This window comes from Mauremys reevesii, linkage group 8 (genome assembly GCF_016161935.1).
Source record: "Mauremys reevesii isolate NIE-2019 linkage group 8, ASM1616193v1, whole genome shotgun sequence".
In the NCBI taxonomy this organism is placed as follows: domain Eukaryota; kingdom Metazoa; phylum Chordata; order Testudines; family Geoemydidae; genus Mauremys; species Mauremys reevesii.
Genome location: NC_052630.1, coordinates 64,429,323 through 64,447,882, shown reverse-complemented (window position 1 = coordinate 64,447,882; position 18,560 = coordinate 64,429,323). Strand labels below are relative to the sequence as shown.

General features: G+C 54.2%; 1 protein-coding gene across 3 annotated transcripts in view; it reads left to right on the top strand.

Annotated features, from left to right (window-relative positions):
• LOC120370158 (complement factor H-like) overlaps positions 1 to 18,560 on the top strand; it is a 156,977-nt gene that overhangs the window by 99,656 nt on the left and 38,761 nt on the right. For all 3 annotated transcript variants that reach the window (XM_039484433.1, XM_039484436.1, XM_039484435.1), the window contains 2 exons: positions 3,237 to 3,419; positions 3,881 to 4,063. In XM_039484433.1, the coding sequence (XP_039340367.1) occupies positions 3,237 to 3,419; positions 3,881 to 4,063 (366 nt within the window). The remainder of the gene's footprint in view (positions 1 to 3,236; positions 3,420 to 3,880; positions 4,064 to 18,560) is intronic.

The window sequence follows — 18,560 nt, the reverse complement described above, 5'->3', positions numbered from 1 at the left end:
CTCCATAGCCAGCCCAATTACTCTGCCATTCCACCTGGACCTCATAACCCAGGATCACAGCAATCTCCGCCACCCAGACCTGCAGGCCCTCCATCTCACGGCGTGGCTCCTGCGTGGCTAGACGAATCAGAGTTATGCTGCTTCGCTCCAGTACAGCATATTCTCTTGAGTAGCAGAAAACCTTCCACTCGGTCCACATATCTGGCAAAGTGGAAGCACTTCTCTTGCTGGTGTGAGGCGCGGAATGCTTCTCCCTCAGAGGTCTCCATCCCTACTATCTTGGACTACCTCTGGTCCCTCAAGCAGCAGGGCCTGGAGTTGTCTTCTTTGCGGGTGCACTTAGCGGCCATCTCCTCATTCCACCCAGGGGAGAGTGGCCACTCCGTGTTTTCACACCCCTTAGTTACTCAATTTCGTAAGGGCCTCGAGCGCCTCTACCCCCAGGCACGCCACCCTACCCCTACCTGGGATCTCAACCTAGTCCTAAACAGGCTTATGATTCCACCGTTTGAGCCATTGGCCACTTGCTCACTGCTATACCTGTCCTGGAAGACAGTTTTCCTGGTAGCCATTACATCAGCCAGGCGGGTCTCCAAACTTCAAGCGCTTATGGTGGACCCGCCATATACTGTTTTTCACAAGGACAAGGTGCAGTTGCGACCACATCCGGCATTCCTCCCGAAGGTGGTATCAGCTTTCCATACCAATCAGACAACTTCCTTCCGGTTTTCTTCCCGAAGCCTCATTCATCCCCACGGGAGCAGCAGCTACACTCCCTAGATGTCCGTAGGGCGCTCGCTTTTTATATTGATCAGACAAAGCCGTTCCGAAAGTCCCCCCAACTGTTCGTTGCAGTGGCCAACCAGATGAAAGGCCTGCCCATCTCCTCACAGAGGATCTCCTCTTGGTTGACGGCTCATGTTCCCTTGGGCCATCTCACCGCCCATTCTACCAGAGCTCAGGCTTCATCAGCCGCCTTCCTGGCCCATGTACCAATCCAGGAAATATGTCGAGCAGCTACCTGGTCATCGGTCCACACCTTCGCTTCGCACTATGCTCTGGTCCAACAATCTAGAGATGATGCAGCCTTTGGCTCAGCGGTTCTGCACTCCGCCACATCTCACTCCGACCTCACCGCCTAGGTAAGGCTTGGGAATCACCTAATTGGAATGGATATGAGCAATCACTTGAAGAAGAAAAGATGGTTACTCACCTTTGTAACTGTTGTTCTTCGAGATGTGTTGTTCATATCCATTCCAAAACCACCCTCCTTCCCCACTGTCGGAGTAGCCGGCAAGAAGGAACTGAGGGGCTGGGGTATATATCCGGTGCCATAGTGGCGCCACTCTAGGGGGCGCCCAGCCGACCCACCGAGTGTTGCTAGGGTAAAAGTCTTCCGACGAACGTGCACGTGGCGTGCGCACACCTAACTGGAATGGATATGAGCAACACATCTTGAAGAACAACAGTTACAAAGGTGAGTAACCGTCTTTTTTCATCTGAAATGAAAATGTGCATTTATAGGAAATAATTACAGATCTTTTTCTGGAATAAAAGGATATTGTGACCTAAAAAATAATAGATAAAATCCAAACTGTTAACAGATCTACTAGAGGTTCTATGATTGTCTTGGCAAGTCTAGTGATTTGGGCTTTGGCCCGCTGAAATCATCATTGGTTATGTTTCCATACTGATCAGGGGCGGCTCCAGGCCCTAGCACGCCAAGCGTGTGCTTGGGGCAGCATGCCGCGGGGGGTGCTCTGCCCGTCGCCGGGAGGGCGGCAGGCAGCTCCGGTGGACCTCCCGCAGGCATGCCTGTGGCGGGTCCGCTGGTCCCGCAGCTGGGGTGGAGCATCCGCCGGCGGATCCGCTGGTCCTGTGGCTGGGGTGGAGCATCCACAGGGACGTCTGCGGGAGGTCCACCGGAGCCGCGGGACTGGCGACCGGCAGAGTGCCCCCTGCGGCGTGCCGCCATGCTTGGGGCAGCGAAATTGGTAGAGCTGCCCCTGATACTGATCTATGAAAAATGTAAGGAAAGGGGTGTAGCTGCTGGCCTCACTTTAGCACTGTGTAAGCTGAAATTGTTTCCTAGATACTATTTTCTGTGCCTTGCCTTAAATACATGTAAGCAGAACTTTTGATGAATACCATTGGATAACAGGTCAGTTGACTATTTCACTATCATCCTAACATGCTGCTGAATGTTGTTTATTATTATTTATGGAGCACCATAGGTGCACATAGCAAGGTCCCTGTCCCAAGGAGTTATGTTAAAACACAAGTAAAATATTTCTATAGCAAGTGAAAGACAGAGAAGTATAGAAAAGGATGTTTAATGAAGGGAGAAAAAGCTGCATGCTGCCCAATCAGTGGGAAGCAATTCTATTTGTAGGGGCAATGTGAAATGAAGTACAAAGCCAAGAGTGGAATATACAATAGAGTGATTAGCAAAGAGATTTGGGATGGAGCAGTATAAGGAAATGTCATAGCCAGGGAAGTTATTCTCAGTCTTATAATTTATAGGGAGTTTCAATGTAATGCAGAAAAAGAGAGCAATAAAGGTTAGGTTTAATCAGGTACAGTGGGGTGACACGGTCGCAGCAGCGGGAGAGCAGAGGCTGCAAATTAGAAAGGGGAAAGTGTAGAATGTGGGGGTCAGGGAGCTTGCAGTTGTCAACATGGCAGCTGTGTGATTTTCACTTCTTGGGTGCGTGCACTGAAGGTGGCAGGATTTTATTTTCTTTAAATATAAAGTGAGTATTAGGGGGGTGTAGCTTTGTGTCATGATAGTAGTGAACTACTAGCAATTTGTAGTGTGGTATTGTGTTGAATGTGAGTATTGATTTGATTTAAGATTTCCTTGCATTTTAGTGTTTTCATTCTTGTGAGGGAATATAAATTAAGCATTGCTAAGTTAATGATATTTTGTATGTGGAAATAGAGAGGAATAAGAGACAACCCTTACAAAACTTAGCTGTGAGGAGAGAAAAGCTGAATACAGCTCTGGAAGATGTCGGATTCATAGAGAAGTGAGGGAGAGGAGTTTGGAAGAAAGACAAATGTTATTACAAACAAAGGGCCTAGTTCTGCGCCCATTTAAGTCAGTCAGAGTTTCACTTCTAACTTTAATGAGAGCGAGGTCAGGTCCTAAATATTTATTTTAAGTAAGGCTCTTTGATCATGTGTTTTATATATGCCAAAATTATAATATGGAATATTTATGCTCTTTTCCACAGAAGAGGAAAAAACCTGTGGACTACCACCCCTTATTACCAAAGGGAGAGCTGTCAATATAGACCGTCATCAGTACAGTCATGGAGATACAGTGGAATATGAATGTGAAAAAAACTATGTAATGGTTGGGCCAAATAAAGGGAAGTGTCTTAGTGGAGAATGGATATCTTTGCCTTCGTGTGCTGGTAAACTATTTAGATAATATTTTAAGCATTAAATTAACAACTTCATTTAAGGTTGACTAGAGATTATTCATCAATATTCAGGTAGATACAGTTTATATAGATATTTAGAACCATTCTTTACATACTACAGTATTTTCATAGTGTGTGCAAAGTTAAGCATGTGCATAAAAGCTTCCGTGGCTTTCAACAGGGTTTGCTTGACCCCACCTTTCAGTGTATCTTTCCAACAAAGGCAGCTCAGCATCTTTGAAAGCTTTACGATGTACACAAACTAAAAACATTTTTTTTCTTTGATTTCTTTCTCTTCTGGTAACTTTAGAGATCACTTATAACAATAGTAGACACAACATTCTCACATGGCCATGTATTTGCAAATTGAATGTCTGCCTTTAAATGGATATTTACTGGACACATCCTATGATTTATAGCATATTTTAATTTTTATGTTGGATTTTATTTAGATCAATCTGCTACATGTGAACTTCCAGACAATTTTGAGAATATAATCATTTTACAAACTCCCACCAACAAAAAGAGCTATAGGCACAGAGCACCTATAATGTACAAATGTAAAACAGATGGCACAAACTTTATACAAACAACTTGTAAATATGGGGAATGGACACCCAAAATTGACTGCATAGGTAAGCTTGTGTATTTATATATAAATTGTTCTTTTCTAATTATTATAATTACCAAGTATTACATCTACCTTTTAGTCTGAGTGAAGTTCAGTAGTTTTGAAAAAAACCAGCTGGTTTAATCTTTAAAACATATATCCATTTATATGCCTAAGCATAGGAAAGACAACTTGCTGCTTTGAAATTACTGGAATATTTTGACATTCTCTAAACCAGGGGTGCACAAACTTTTCGGGCTGAGGGCCATATCGGGGAATAGAAATTTTATGGTGGGCCATGAATGCTTAGTGGGTTGTGTCTATTAGGACAAGATGTTGATGATGGACATATTTCTTTGATGGAATCCTATTTATTCTCTGTCTCTCTCTCTCTGTATAAAGTGTGTGTGTATATATAGAAAGAGAGAGAGGGGGAGTCATTTTCCCCTGCATCCAGTCGGATCAAACAAAAGAAAGTTTATTTGCTCTAAGTTCCAAGCTTCTTCCAGCTTCCACTGTTCCCAAAAAGTACTATCTAGGCTTTCCCCCAAGACTGCTCCCTCCCCTAGTGCTTACTCTAGCTATCTCCTTGGCTTTCTGCACCTTCCTTCTTTGTGATGTTCCTTTTTCACACTCAGAGACATACAGCTCCCCCAGTAAATGCCCTAGCCCCTGCATTTACTTTATCAGTCCCCAGAGAAACACCTTGAGCCATGTGGTTCATCTTCTACTCAGGCCCTGCCATGTTGCCTGTGTTTTGAATGGTGCTCCTATTGTTTCAGCTATCTGGCTCCATGAAGGAGCTTAATTGTTCTTCACAGTGATCTGGAATGAAAGGTGGTTGTTTTACCCCCCAGTTTCAATGAGGTGTAACTCAATCCACAACAATAGGAATTATTAGGGTTGCTGTCTGTTTGACAAAAAGAGAATCCTGAAGACTGCTGGGGCTGCATGTTGTGTCATACCCTTACAAAGGCAACAAGTTTTGGGTTTTATTTCCTGACCTGATGCCTATTAAAGTCCAGAGCAAAGAATTTGTGTCCTCAAATGAGCATTTGGAGTAAGCAAGAGAGAGTGAGTTCTACTCAGTCTTAAATTTAATATTGCTCATGAGGAAAAAGTTAATTCTTTTGGGAGCACTAAAGTCCTGCTAGAAAATATCCATTCTGCATTGTTGTATGCTTTTTACTGTGATTTTTAAATTGGTTTGCACACCCAGTGAAGACACAGATGAATATTGTTATACCATCTGTGGTTCTCATTTTGTTTTATTCCTAGGACTTAACTGAGATATGGGTCAAATGTATTTAATTTTTTGTTTTGCTAATTTATCTTGAAGCTCAACAAAACTGAAATGTTTTAGTTGGTTGAAAGGTATTTGCAGTTTGAATTGCATCCCTGTCTATAAAGTGTCCACATACAGAGTGTGTGTGTGTGTGTGTGTGTGTGTGTGTGTATATGTATATGTATATGTATATGTATATATATTTATTGTGACAGACCCAAACCAGTGGGGTACAGGAGTCTGGTCCTATTAGTATCCAGGAAGTGGGCGGGCAAAGCCTGCCCACTGCTAAAGGACCTCCCCCCAGCCTAAGGGGAGGATCCACAGGTCCGGGACACTAAATAACTACGTGGGACAACCAATGAAAAAAACAGGATCGGGAGTGAGGTCATAGGGCTAAACGAAGGGAACCAGATGGGGACACCGAGCAGAGAACCCCGGACAACGCCCACTGCTCCTCAAAGGCGTCAAGGGAGCCAGTGGACTCCGCCCAGAGGAACTCTGCCCGGATGCGTGAACGGACAGAGGAGCGGAAATAGGCCCCACAGTCGCAGGAAATCCCGTCGGCCAACCTCCTCTCCCTGGTTTTATAGATGGCTAGTTTGGCCAGGGCCAAGAGGAGGTTGATAAGGAGATCCCGCGACTTTGTGGGGCCATGGATGGAGAGTGCATAGATAAACAGGTGAGGGGAAAAGTGCAACCAAAAACACAAGAGGAGATCCAAGAGGAGCCGGAACAGGGGCTGCAACCTGGCGCACTCTAAATAAACGTGCGCCAGGGTCTCCTTCACGCCACAAAAGGGGCAGGTGTTGGGAACAGGGGTAAACCGTGCCAAGTACACGCCCGTGCTCACGGCCCCATGAAGGAGCCGCCAACTGACATCCCCGGCAGGCCTCGGGACCAGGGCAGAATACAAGCTGGCCCACCGGGGCTCCTCACCCTCAAGAGGCGGCAGGAGGTCCCGCCATTTTGTATCGGGGCGGGACGCGAGGGTGAGGTGGTGAAGAGTGTGGAGCACGAGCGTGTACAGATGTTTTCTTGGCGCGGTCTGGAACAGAACCGGCTGCAGATCGGGCAGCCGGCTCGCAGCGAAAGGGCGAGGGGGCTGATTGGGTCCACGGGGCAGGGGCCCGATAAAAAGGTCCACGGGGTCTGGGGTGGAAGGTGGGCGGGGCGTGCCCTCTCGCAGGACCCGGTCGAGGTAGGCCTGAGCAACGGGCAGTAAAGCGGTCTTCACCTCCTGAAGTACGCGCCAGGGAGAACGAGGTCTGGAGAGCCCCATGCGCTGAGCGAGCGTCAGGGGATCCAGCCAGTCTCCCCGGTCGTAGTCCAGGAGGTCTCCGACCCTGGTGACTCCTGCCAAGACCAGCCTCTGGCGCACCGCGGGGGACTCCGCCACCTGCACACGCAGCTGGGAGTTGTGTAGCAGGGGCTCCGCGAGGAGACCAACCCCCACGGTGGCCGCCACGGACCTGGTAGTTGAAAAGAGCTTCCAGGTCCGGAGGAGGTCTTGGTAGAAGACCGGCAGCCCAGAGAGGTCTTGCAGAAGACCTCTCGGATGGAGATAAAAGAGCTGCCGGTTGTATCGGAGCCCTCGGAAGCGACGGAGGAAGGCGTGTGCCAATACACTCCACGCCGGACTACCAGCACCATACAGGAGCCTCTGCAGGGCCTGGAGGCGGAAGACGTGGACCTGAGTGCGCAAGCACTTCAGGCCCTGTCCCCCCTCCTCCAGGGGCAGGTGGAGGACCCCTGCAGAGACCCAGTGCGTTCCTGGCCAGAAGAACTCCAGAACCGCCGTCTGGAGGTTGGCCAGGAAATCCGGGGCCGGGACCAGGGTGTTCAGCCGGTACCAGAGCATGGACAGGACTAGTTGATTCAGCACCAGCGCCCTCCCTCGGAGAGAGAGGCACCGGAGTAGTCCTGTCCATTTCCGGAGCCGCACCCTCACCCCACCCTCTAAACCGTGCCAGTTCTCCGGCGGAGACGGATGTGTGGCAGAAAGGTAAATGCCGAGATAGAGCAGCGGACCCGCGCTCCACCGGATGGCCTGAAGCACGGGTGGGAGGGAGCTCGCCTGCCACCCGTCCCCGACCACCAGGCCAGAGCTCTTGACCCAGTTGACCTGGGCAGAGGAGGCCACCGAATAAATGGCCTGGCAAGCCTCCACCCACGCCAAGTCACCCAGGTCCTGGACCACAAGGAGCACATCGTCGGCGTATGCTGACAGGACCAGCCGCAGCTCTGGCTCTCGGAGCACCAACCCCGTCAGCCTCCGACGGAGGAGACAGAGGAAGGGCTCGATAGCCAGAGCGTACAGCTGACCCGAGAGGGGACACCCCTGCCGTACTCCTCGCCCGAAGCTGACCAGCTCGGTCAGGGTCCAGTTGAGCCTGACCAGACACTCCGTGGAAGCGTACAGCACCTGGAGAAAACCCACAAACTGGGGTCCGAGGCCAAACGCTTGCAGAGTGCCCAGGAGATATCCGTGGTCCATCCTGTCGAACGCCTTCTCCTGATCCAGGGACAAGAGGGCGAACGACAGACCATCCCTACACCCTAATTCCAGGAGGTCCCGGACCAGATACAGGTTATCAAAGATCGTGCGGCCCGGGAGGGTGTAGGTCTGGTCCGGGTGGACCACGTCCGCCAGCACGGACCCTAGCCGCATCGAGATGGCCTTCACAATGATTTTGTAGTCCGTGCTGAGGAGCGAGATGGGACGCCAATTCTGTAAATCGTGGAGGTCCCCCCTCTTCGGCAGTAAGGCGAGCATGGCTCGCCTGCACAAGAGAGGGAGGACCCCACCCCGCAAAGACTCGGCCCAGACGGTGACTAGGTCTGGGCCGAGGACGTCCCAGAACACGTGGTAGAACTCCACAGTCAGCCCGTCCATGCCCGGAGATTTATTGGTGGGCATGCGACGGAGGGCTTCCGAAAACTCGGCCAGAGTGAGAGACAGCTCCAGCCGGTCCCGGTTGCCCGCGCTGACCATCGGGAGTCTGTCCCAGAGCACTTTTCAAGCGTTAGGATAGGTCAGATCCGGGGAGAAAAGAGTCACGTAGAAGGCCCTGGCCCTCCCGCACATCTCCGCCGGATCCGTGAGGGGGGGTGCCGTCCTCCGCCAGAAGGCAGGTGCTTTTTGGCCCCCCTCCTTTTCTCTAGGGCGTAGAAGAAGCGGGAGCCGTGATCCATCTCCCGAAGGAGGCGGATGCGGGATCAAACAAAGGCACCCTGGGCACGATGATCCTCGAGGGCCTGGAGCTCCTCCCGCTTCTCCCAGCACGCTCAGCAGAGGGATGGACCCTCGGGGCTGGCGGCCAGATGCCTCTCCAGCTCCAAGACCTCCCATTCCAACTGCTCTATCGCCGCATCCCTCCGTCGGCTGGCGCCCCGGGTGTAGTCGCGGCAGAAGAGCCGGGCGCGCACCTTCCCCAGGTCCCACCACCGCCGCGCCGAGGGAAAGGCGTGCCTCTGCCCTCGCCAGGCCAGCCAGAACTCCCGGAAGGACGCCACAAAGCCCGCGTCCTCCAGCAAACTATTATTAAAGTGCCAATAGGCCGGCCCCGGGCTCTCCGCGCAGAGAGATGCCATCACGGTGGCAAGGTGGTGATCCGAAAAGGGGGCCGTCCGAACGCTGGAGGAGTGGGCTCATGAAAGGTGGAAACATGACAGGTAAATGTGGTCCAACCGGGAGTGGCGCGACCGATGGGCCTCCACCTGGACGAAGGTGAACGTCGAGACGTCGTCCGGGTGGTGGTTGTGCCAGACGTCCACCAGGAAGTGGCGTTCGACGATCTCCTGGAGGACATCTGCGGCGGCCAGGCACTGCTCGGTCCCTGAGCGGTCCCGTTCCTCCGAGGGTGGTGTTAAAATCCCCACCCAGGACCAGGCACTCACGAGGATCCAGGGAGCCGAGGAAGGCGGACGCCTGCTGATAAAAACGCAACTTCTCTGGGCCCGATGTCGGGGTGTAGATGTTGACGAGATTAACCACAAGCCCCTCCATGCGGACCCAGAGGTGCAGCAAGCGGCCCGGCACAGCCTCGGCAACCCCCAGCACCTCGGGCCGTAGGTCGGGGGAGAACAGGGTTGCCACTCCAGCCGAGCGAACCGAAAGGTGGCTAAAGTAGACCCTGTCCCTCCACTCCAGCCGCCAGCTAGCTTCAGCGGCCGGATCCGTATGGGTCTCCTGCAGGAATACCACAGAGTACCTCCCATCCCGAAGGAAGGAGAGCACCTGGCTCCTGCGGAGACCCATCCTACAGCCCCAGGTGTTTAAAGTGGCAAAGATGATCGGCGGCATGAGGAGGGCTGGGGGGGATCCTCGCCGGCAGACATGCCCACGGCCTCCATCGTGACCGCGCAGCAATCCGTGACCAACCCCATAGGTGAGTAGAGAGCTACGGAAGAGGCAGACCCACCGGTAGGCCGCGGCGGCCTGCTTCCCGGTCCTCTTACCCTCCCCCATGAGGGCCCCCACGGCCCAGAGGATCAGATGGAAATCCCCCCACCGCTGGAGCGCAAGTTGGACCTTGTTACAGGAGCCACGGACGTCCTCAAGGAACTCCCGCAGCTCCTCCCTCAGTGCATGGGGGGGCGGGGTAATGGACCGATGACCGTCCCCCAGCGGGGTCCCCGTCACAGCCCCGTGGCCCACTGAGGTGGGCAGGCAGGGGGCAGACCCTCGACGTGGCGTCCGATGGGCCGACGCCACGCATCCCGCCCCACTCCCCGGTTCAACAGGGGGCGGCGGAAGGAGAACAGCAGCCCCTGATGGGTCAGGGCAGGGAAAAACAACTAAGGCTGCTTCCTGGGGGGTTACCCCAGGGGCCCCAATGGCGTCATGGGAGGTGGAGGAGACATGGACGGAGCCGGCATCAGGGATAGGGCAGGAGTCAGGAGTAGGGGTGGGATCGGGAAGAGAATCGGGGAGAGGGGCAGAGGCAGGATCCTGAGCCTCAATAGTTAGGCCACAGGAAGGCGGCCCCTCTTGGTCAGGCTCAGGGATCATGGGAGCGGGAAGGGGACCCACAACGATGCCGGGTGCAGCCACGACATCTGGAATGACAGCCACGGCATCTGGAGATGGAAGGTCAACAACGGGGTCCCCGTCCGGGAAGGAGGTTGGTTGGCCCACAACCAAGAGGGGCCCCCCCTGGGAATTGGGTCCAGGCAGCGGGGCACCGGCCGTCGCCTCAATGGGCTCGGCGGCCATCAGTGAGGTGCCTCCTGCAGCCAGGCTGATGGAAGACCCCAGGGGACCCTCAGAGGCGGGAGCAGAAGCGGCAGTCAGGGGAAGGGAACCCAGGGACAGGGGGACCGAGGTGAGGTCACACAGATCGAGGCCCGCTAGCAAAGGGTCGTCCTCCCCCTGTGTAACCAGGGTCAGACCCAGGGCCTCAATCTCCTCGTAGATGGAGGGGAGATTGCCGTCCTCCACCCAGGGGCCCTCCCCGCCAACACCCGAAGTGACACCCACCTCAGTGCTCGCAGGGGCTCCGGATGGTGAGGGGGTGAGAGGGGCTCCCTTGGGAGCTTCCTCGAGAAGGGACCACGGAGCAGGGGCAGCATCACCGTCTGGTGCTGCCACGTCGTGCCCAGCCGGCACCACAAAACGGGCGTCATCAGGGGGCAAGGCGGAAGGCTCGTCATCGGCGTCCCCCTTCCTGCTCTTCTGGGGGGTCTCAGAATCCGAAGAACGTAACGGGGCCCGAGCCTTCCGCTTGCCCCGCTTCCCCTGCACTAAGGACCAGCCCTCCATGGCATCATCCGGGGACCGGCTAACAGGGGTCGGGTCTGGGGGCAAGGGCGGTGGCTCAGAGACTCGGTAAGGCAATGGAGGGGCAACAGGAATGAGGGAGGAGTCTCCCTGGGGCGGGCCCTCTCCCATGCCCGGCGTTATCTCCGCCACACCCTCCTCCACAGCGGTGGACTGAGAAGGAGGAGGGGCAGCTTCAGGTGCCGGGCAGCCAGGGGCACTGGCGGTGATAGGGCCGGCGCCATGCCGGGGCTCAGGGGTCCCGGATGCTCCTCCGTGCCGGGCCAAGGGGCAGTCCCTCCGGACGTGCCCCATCACCCGGCAGAGGTAGCACCAGGCCTCCCCCGTCAAGTAATGCACCTGGTAGCAGGCTCCCTGGTAGGGGACCACAAAGGACCCCTTGAGTGCCTCTCCGTCACGCACCGCCGGCGGCAGTTGAAGCTGCACTTGCCGGCGGAACGAGAGGATGTGACGGAGGGTGGGGTCCTTGCAGCCCAACGGGAGAGGGCTGATGACGGAGATAGGGCGCCCCAGGGCAGAAAGGGCGGGCAGCAGGGTGTCATTGGGCAGGAAGGGAGGGACGGAGGTCAGGATCAAGTGGACCCCCAGGTCTTCCAAGGGCTCTAGGGGCACGAAAACGCCCCCCACCGCCATACCCCTCTCTACCGCCTCCTGGGCGGTGGCCTCCGATGCCAGGAAGAAGACCACCCTCCCGTACATTTTGGAGGCCGCCACGATGGCCGTGGGCCCCACCACCCTCACCAACACCCGCATGTAGGTCTCCACGTGGGGCAAGGCAGGCACCAGGAGGCAACGGACGCCGTGCTTCCTGGTCAAGGCGGGGAAGGGGCCCCGGCCGCTATAGACGGTAACGGAAGCAGCAGTCGGAGGAGCAGCGGCAGGCGGGGGGGCCGCCGTCACCTGGGCATACGCCCTGGGGGCCAGGAGAGGGACACCTACGGAGCTGGTAGAGGGAACAGCGGGGAGGGATGCCGCGGCCGGTGGCGGGGCCGCGGCAGCGGGGGTAGTCCCCGCCATGGAGGGCTTGGTCTTTTTAGTGAGGCCCTTACCCTTCTTCCCACCCCGACCTTTCCCACCGGCTGGGGGGGCTCCCCCCGAATCGGAAGGGGCGAGGGACATGGCAGCAGCGGATGTCTCCCCGGTACTTGCCGCTGCAGGTGCCCCAGCGGGGGCGGTGACAGATAGACCGGCAGCGGCGGTCGAGGTAGAGGCTTGGGGAATGGACATGGGGGTGTCTGGAGGAGGGGCGGAGGGAGCATTGCGAGGAGTCTCCCCCGCCGCGTCCCCCACCATAACGAAAGCGGGGAGGGGGACAAACAGCGAGGGGAGGGGAGGGAAAGGAGGCGACCACCCCTCCCCACTAGGCTGCAGGCAGGGGAGGAGGGTGCCAGAAAGGGAAGGCTAAAGGGCGTGGGGAACAATCAAGGACCCAGGGGCGGTAGGGTGGCAGGTCACCGACCCAGAAGGGAATTCCGGCTCCTGTAGTTGCACTAGGGGATCAGGGGGGCTAACAGCATAGGGGCAAACTCAAATGGGGGAAGAGCACAAGCACATGGAAGGGGGCATGGGCGCACGAGGGGAGGGGCTAATGAGGGCTGGGGAAGCACAGAGATGGGGGGGAAAAGTTGAGCTAGGAGCGGGGCAGAGGGACCGCGGGGCAGAGGGACCACGGGGCTAGCTGCAGGGCTGGGGCAGGACAATCAGGGCCACAGAGGAAACGGGTGGGGCAGACAAATGTGGCAAAGGAGAGGGGGCCAGGCCAAGGAGGTGGGGGTGGCGGGTGCGCCCACGGGAACTTGTGCAAAAAGTCAATTGTAGCTGGCTGCTGCTGCAGGCCCAAATGGCGGAAGTGGGCGTGGCAAGCCAGGTGAGCAGCACAGTCCCAGAGGCAGGAGATTGAGGTAGAGAGAAAACAGCCAGCGGGGGTGGTGGAGGGGCAACGATGGTGGTGGGGGCGAAGGGGGACACGGATGGACCGGGGGCAGACTCCACGCCACACCCCCGGTGTCCCAACAGACACAGTCCAAACCCCCACCACAAGAACACAGTCCAAAAAATACTCAGTCCTCAAGTGCCCCTCCACAGTGGTCTTCAGAGCCTCTATGAGGTCCTCCAGCAGCAGGCGGTCTCCTCCTTCTCCTCCTCTTCGGGGCTCCAGCAGCTCCCCAGTAGCAAACACAGCAGCTCCAGGCGGTGGTCTGGTGGCCAGGCAGGAGGGACCCCGCTCAGAAGATGGCGGTGGTGGAGCCCTCAGCAACAAGGGCTGGAGCTGGGGTCCCTCACTCCCCTCCTCTGGGGAGCAGGCCAGCAGCCCCCCCCAAGGGGCTGTAGGTGGAGTAACAGCAGCACCTGGGTGGTGGTGGGGAAATCTACTAGCCAGCCAACAAGCAGGTAGCAGAGGTGGGGGGTGGTGTCTAGCCCAGCCAGGGGAGCAGCCGGAGCAGCAGCAACAGCAGCAGCGAGGGCCCAGCAGGAACAGCAGCAGCAGCAGCCCTCTCCCTCCTAGCCTCTACAGCAGGGGAGTTGAAGGGGGATCTTCTGGCCACTGGAGAAAGAGGTTTCTGTTCCCTGAGTGACCAGAGCAGGGGCTGCACTAGAGTAATCAGGAACCTGCTAGAACCAGTTAAGGCAGACAGGCTGTTTAGAACACTTGCAGCCAATCAAAGCAGGCTAAACAAGACACCTGGGTTTAAAAAGGAGCTCACTCCAGTCAGGCTGGAGGGAGCCAGAGGACAGGAAGTGCGTGTGAGGAGCTGGGAGCAAGAGGCACAAGGAACTGAGAGTGAGAGGGTGTGCTGCTGGAGGACTAAGGAGTACAAGTGTTATCAGACACCAGGAGAAAGGTCCTGTGGTGAGGACAAAGAAGATGTTTGGAGGAGGCCATGGGGAAGTAGCCCAGGGAGTTGTAGCTGTCGTGCAGCTGTTGCAGGAGGCACTATAGACAGCTGCAATCCACAGGGCCCTGGGCTGGAACCCAGAGTAGAGGGCGGGCCCGGGTTCCCCCCAAACCTCCCAACTCCTGATCAGACACAGGAAGAGTTGACCCAGACTGTGGGGAAGATCACTGAGGTGAGCAAATCTGCCAATAAGCGCAGGACCCACCAAGGTAGAGGAGGAACTTTGTCACTATATAAATATATATATATAAAATAAAACATTTCATATTTTTAGAGAGAGAGAGATAGGTGGGGGAGGGGGCGGATGGAGAGTGAGCAGAATCCTTAGAGATTCATAGCTAAGTTCTCTGAAAAGTCTCTACTGAGCATAGTGTAGTAGATTGAGGTAATGTACAGTATAGGTAGAAATTACACCAGGTTAGAAACAACCCACTGAAATAGAAGGAGTTTGCCTGGGATCCCTCTGAGCAGAGGTATGCTAAGTGCTGCAGTAGGGGGACTGCGCTGGTGAGTATCTGAGTGTCTGTTGGGGGGGGGCAGTTTGGCAGTGTGCTTGATTGTTTGATTGCTTGTTTGACCAGTGTGACCTGGGAGTGCTTTGTTCCAGCTGAGCCTGACTGTTATAAAAAGGCAGTCAGCTGCGAACCAGCTGAGCAGCGAACAGCAGAGCGGCAAACAGAAGGAGTTTGCCTGGGATCCCTCTGAGCAGAGGTACGCTAAGTGCTGCAGTAGGGGGACTGCGCTGGTGAGTATCTGAGTGTCTGTTGGGGGTGCAGTTTGGCAGTGTGCTTGATTGTTCGATTGCTTGTTTGACCAGTGTGACCTGGGAGTGCTTTGTTCCAGCTGGGCCTGACTGTTATAAAAAGGCAGTCAGCTGCGAACCAGCTGAACAGCGTACAGCAGAGAGGCAAACAGAAGGGGTTTGCCTGGGAGTTCGCCTGGAGAGAGCCTACTGAGCCCCCCCTCCCCCCGTGAAGGTTTCTCTGAGTAGCTTCTGCCACAAGTAAGGAAGCCCTTAGAAGGAAGAGACCATGGATGCTGAGCGATTTGCCGTTGTGACCTGCACAGGATGCGCCATGTTTGTCTTCCTTCCACAGGATAGAAGCGACTTTGTCTGTACAAAGTGCAAGCTGATCTCCATCTTGGAAGAGAAGATTCAAGGTCTGGAGAAACGAATAACAACCCTGCGTTCCATAAAAGAAAATGAGGATTTCCTGGATAGACATCAGGATCAGCTCCAGCAGGCACAATGTTCTGAAGATTCAGAGCGGGCTACGCAGCGGGGACAGAAGGCCAGCGAGGATAATTGGCGGCATGTGACTTCCAGAAGGGGAAAGAGTACCAGAAACATCCATGTACCAGAAACACGGATGCAGGTGAGCAACCGTTTTCATGTTCTCTCCGCAGGTACTAGTGCAGAGAGTGTAGTGGATGATACACCTGAGGGAACAGAGCAGAAGGAGACTCCACTGATTGGAAAGCATGAGATGCACCGTCCTAGGATGGGGGTTCCACGACCACCACTCCCAAGAGGAGGAGGACGAGGGTGGTGGTGGTTGGGGACTCTCTCCTCAGGGGGGGACTGAGTCATCTATCTGCCTCCCAGACCGGGAAAACCGAGAGGTGTGCTGCTTGCCAGGGGCTAGGTTTCACGATGTGACGGAGAGACTGCTGAGACTCAACAAGCCCTTGGATCGCTACCCCTTCCTGCTTCTCCACGTGGGCATCAATGATACTGCCAAGAATGACCTTGAGCATATCACTGCAGACTATGTGGCTCTGGGAAGAAGGATAAAGGAGATTGAGGCACAATTGGTGTTCTCGTCTATCCTCCCTGTGGCAGGAAAAGGCCAGGGTAGAGACCGTCGAATCGTGGACATCAACGAATGGCTACACAGATGGTGTCGGAGAGAAGGGTTTGGATTCTTTGACCATGGGATGGTCTTCCAAGAAGAAGGATTGCTAGGCAGAGACGGGCTCCACCTCCCGAAGAGAGGGAAGAGCATCCTTGCAAGCAGGCTGGCTAACCTAGTGAGGAGGGCTTTAAACTAGGTTCACCGGGGGAAGGAGACCAAAGCCCCGAGGTAAGTGGGGAAGTGGGATTCCGGGAGGAAGCACAAGCAGGAGACTGCAAGAGGGGAGAACTCCTGTCTCAGACCGAGAAAGTGGGACAATCAGCGAGTTATCTTAAGTGCCTATACACAAATGCAAGAAGCCTGGGGAACAAGCAGGGAGAACTATAAGTCCTGGCGCAGTCAAGGAATTATGATGTAATTGGAATAACAGAGACTTGGTGGGATAACTCACATGATTGGAGTACTGTCATGGATGGACATAAACTGTTCAGGAAGGATAGGCAGGGCAGAAAAGGTGGGGGAGTTGCATTGTATGTAAGAGAGCAGTATGACTGCTCAGAGCTCCAGTATGAAACTGCAGAAAAACCTGAGAGTCTCTGGATTAAATTTAGAAGTATGAACAACAAGGGTAATGTCGTGGTGGGAGTCTGCTACAGACCACCGGACCAGGGGGATGAGGTGGACGAGGCTTTCTTCCAGCAACTAACAGAAGTTGCTAGATCACAGGCCCTGGTTCTCATGGGTGACTTTAATCACCCCGATATCTGCTGGGAGAGCAATACAGAAGTGCACAGACAATCCAAGAAGTTTCTGGAAAGTGTAGGGGACAATTTCCTGGTGCAAGTGCTGGAGGAACCAACTAGGGGAAAAGCTCTTCTTGACCTGCTGCTCACAAACAGGGAAGAAATAGTAGAGGAAGCAATAGTGGATGGGAATCTGGAAGGCAGTGACCATGAGATGGTCGAGTTCAGGATCCTGACACAAGGAAGAAAGGAGAGCAGTAGAACAGAGACCCTGGACTTCAGAAAAGCAGACTTCGACTCCCTCAGGGAACTGATGGGCAAGGTCCCCTGGGAGAATAACATGACGGGGAAAGGAGTCGAGGAAAGCTGGCTGTATTTTAAAGAAACCTTATTGAGGTTGCAGGAACAAACCATCCTGATGTGTAGGAAGAAAAGTAAATATGGCAGGCGACCAGCTTGGCTTAACAGTGAAATCCTTGCTCCTCTTAAACACAAAAAAACAGCTTACAAGAAGTGGAAGATTGGACAAATAACCAGGGAGGAGTATAAAAGTATTGCTTAGTCATGCAGGAGTGAAATTAGGAAGGCCAAATCACACTTGGAGTTGCAGCTAGCCGGAGATGTTAGGAGTAATGAGAAGGGTTTCTTTAGGTATGTTAGCAACAAGAAGAAAGTCCAGAAAAGTGTGGGCCCCTTGCTGAATGAGGGAGGGAACCTAGTGACAGAGGATGTGGAGAAAGCTAGTGTACTCAATGCTTTTTTTGCCTCTGTCTTCACAGACAAGGTCAGCTCCCAGACAGCTGCACTCTGCAGCATGGTATGGGGAAGAGGTGACCAGCTCTCTGTGGAGAAAGAAGTAGTTCGGGACTATTTAGAAAAGCTGGATGAGCACAAGTCCATGGAGCCGGATGCACTGCATCTGAGGGTGCTAAAGGAGTTGGCCGATGAGATTGCAGAGCCATTGGCCATTATCTTTGAAAAATCATGGCGATCGGGGGAGGTCCTGGATGACTGGAAAAAAGCTAATGTAGTGCCCATCTTTAAAAAAGGGAAGAAGGAAGATCCAGGGAACTACAGGCCAGTCAGTCTCACCTCAGTCCCTGGAAAAATCATGGAATAGGTCATCAAGGAATCGATTCTGAACCACTTAAAGGAGGGGAAAGTGATCAGGAACAGTCAGCATGGATTCACCAAGGGCAAGTCATGCCTGACTAACCTAATTGCCTTCTACGATGAGATAACCGGCTCTGTGGATGAGGGGAAAGCAGTGGATGTGCTATTTCTGGACTTTAGCAAAGCTTTTGATACAGTCTCCCACAGTATTCTTGCCAGCAAGTTAAAGAAGTATGGGCTGGATGAATGGACGGTAAGGTGGATAGAAAACTGGCTAGATGGTCGGGCTCAACGGGTAGTGATCAATGGTTCCATGTCTAGTTGGCAGCCGGTATCAAGTGGAGTGCCCCAAGGGTCGTTGCTGGGGCCGGTTTTGTTCAATATCTTCATTAACGATCTGGAGGATGGTGTGGACTGCACCCTTAGCAAGTTTGCAGATTACACTAAACTGGGAGGAGTGGTTGATACGCTGGAGGGTAGGGATAGGATACAGAGGGACCTAGACAAATTAGAGGATTGGGCCAAAAGAAATATGATGAGGTACAACAAGGACAAGTGCAGAGTCCTGCACTTAGGACGGAAGAATCCCATGCACTGCTACAGACTAGGGACCGAATGGCTGGGCAGCAGTTCTGCAGAAAAGGACCTAGGGGTTATGGTGGACGAAAAGCTGAATATGAGTCAACAGTGTGCCCTTGTTGCCAAGAAAGCTAATGGCATTTTGGGTTGTATAAGTAGGGGCATTTCCAGCAGATCGAGGGACGTGATCATTCCCCTCTATTCAGCACTGGTGAGGCCTCATTTGGAGTATTGTGTCCAGTTTTGGGCCCCACACTACAAGAAGGA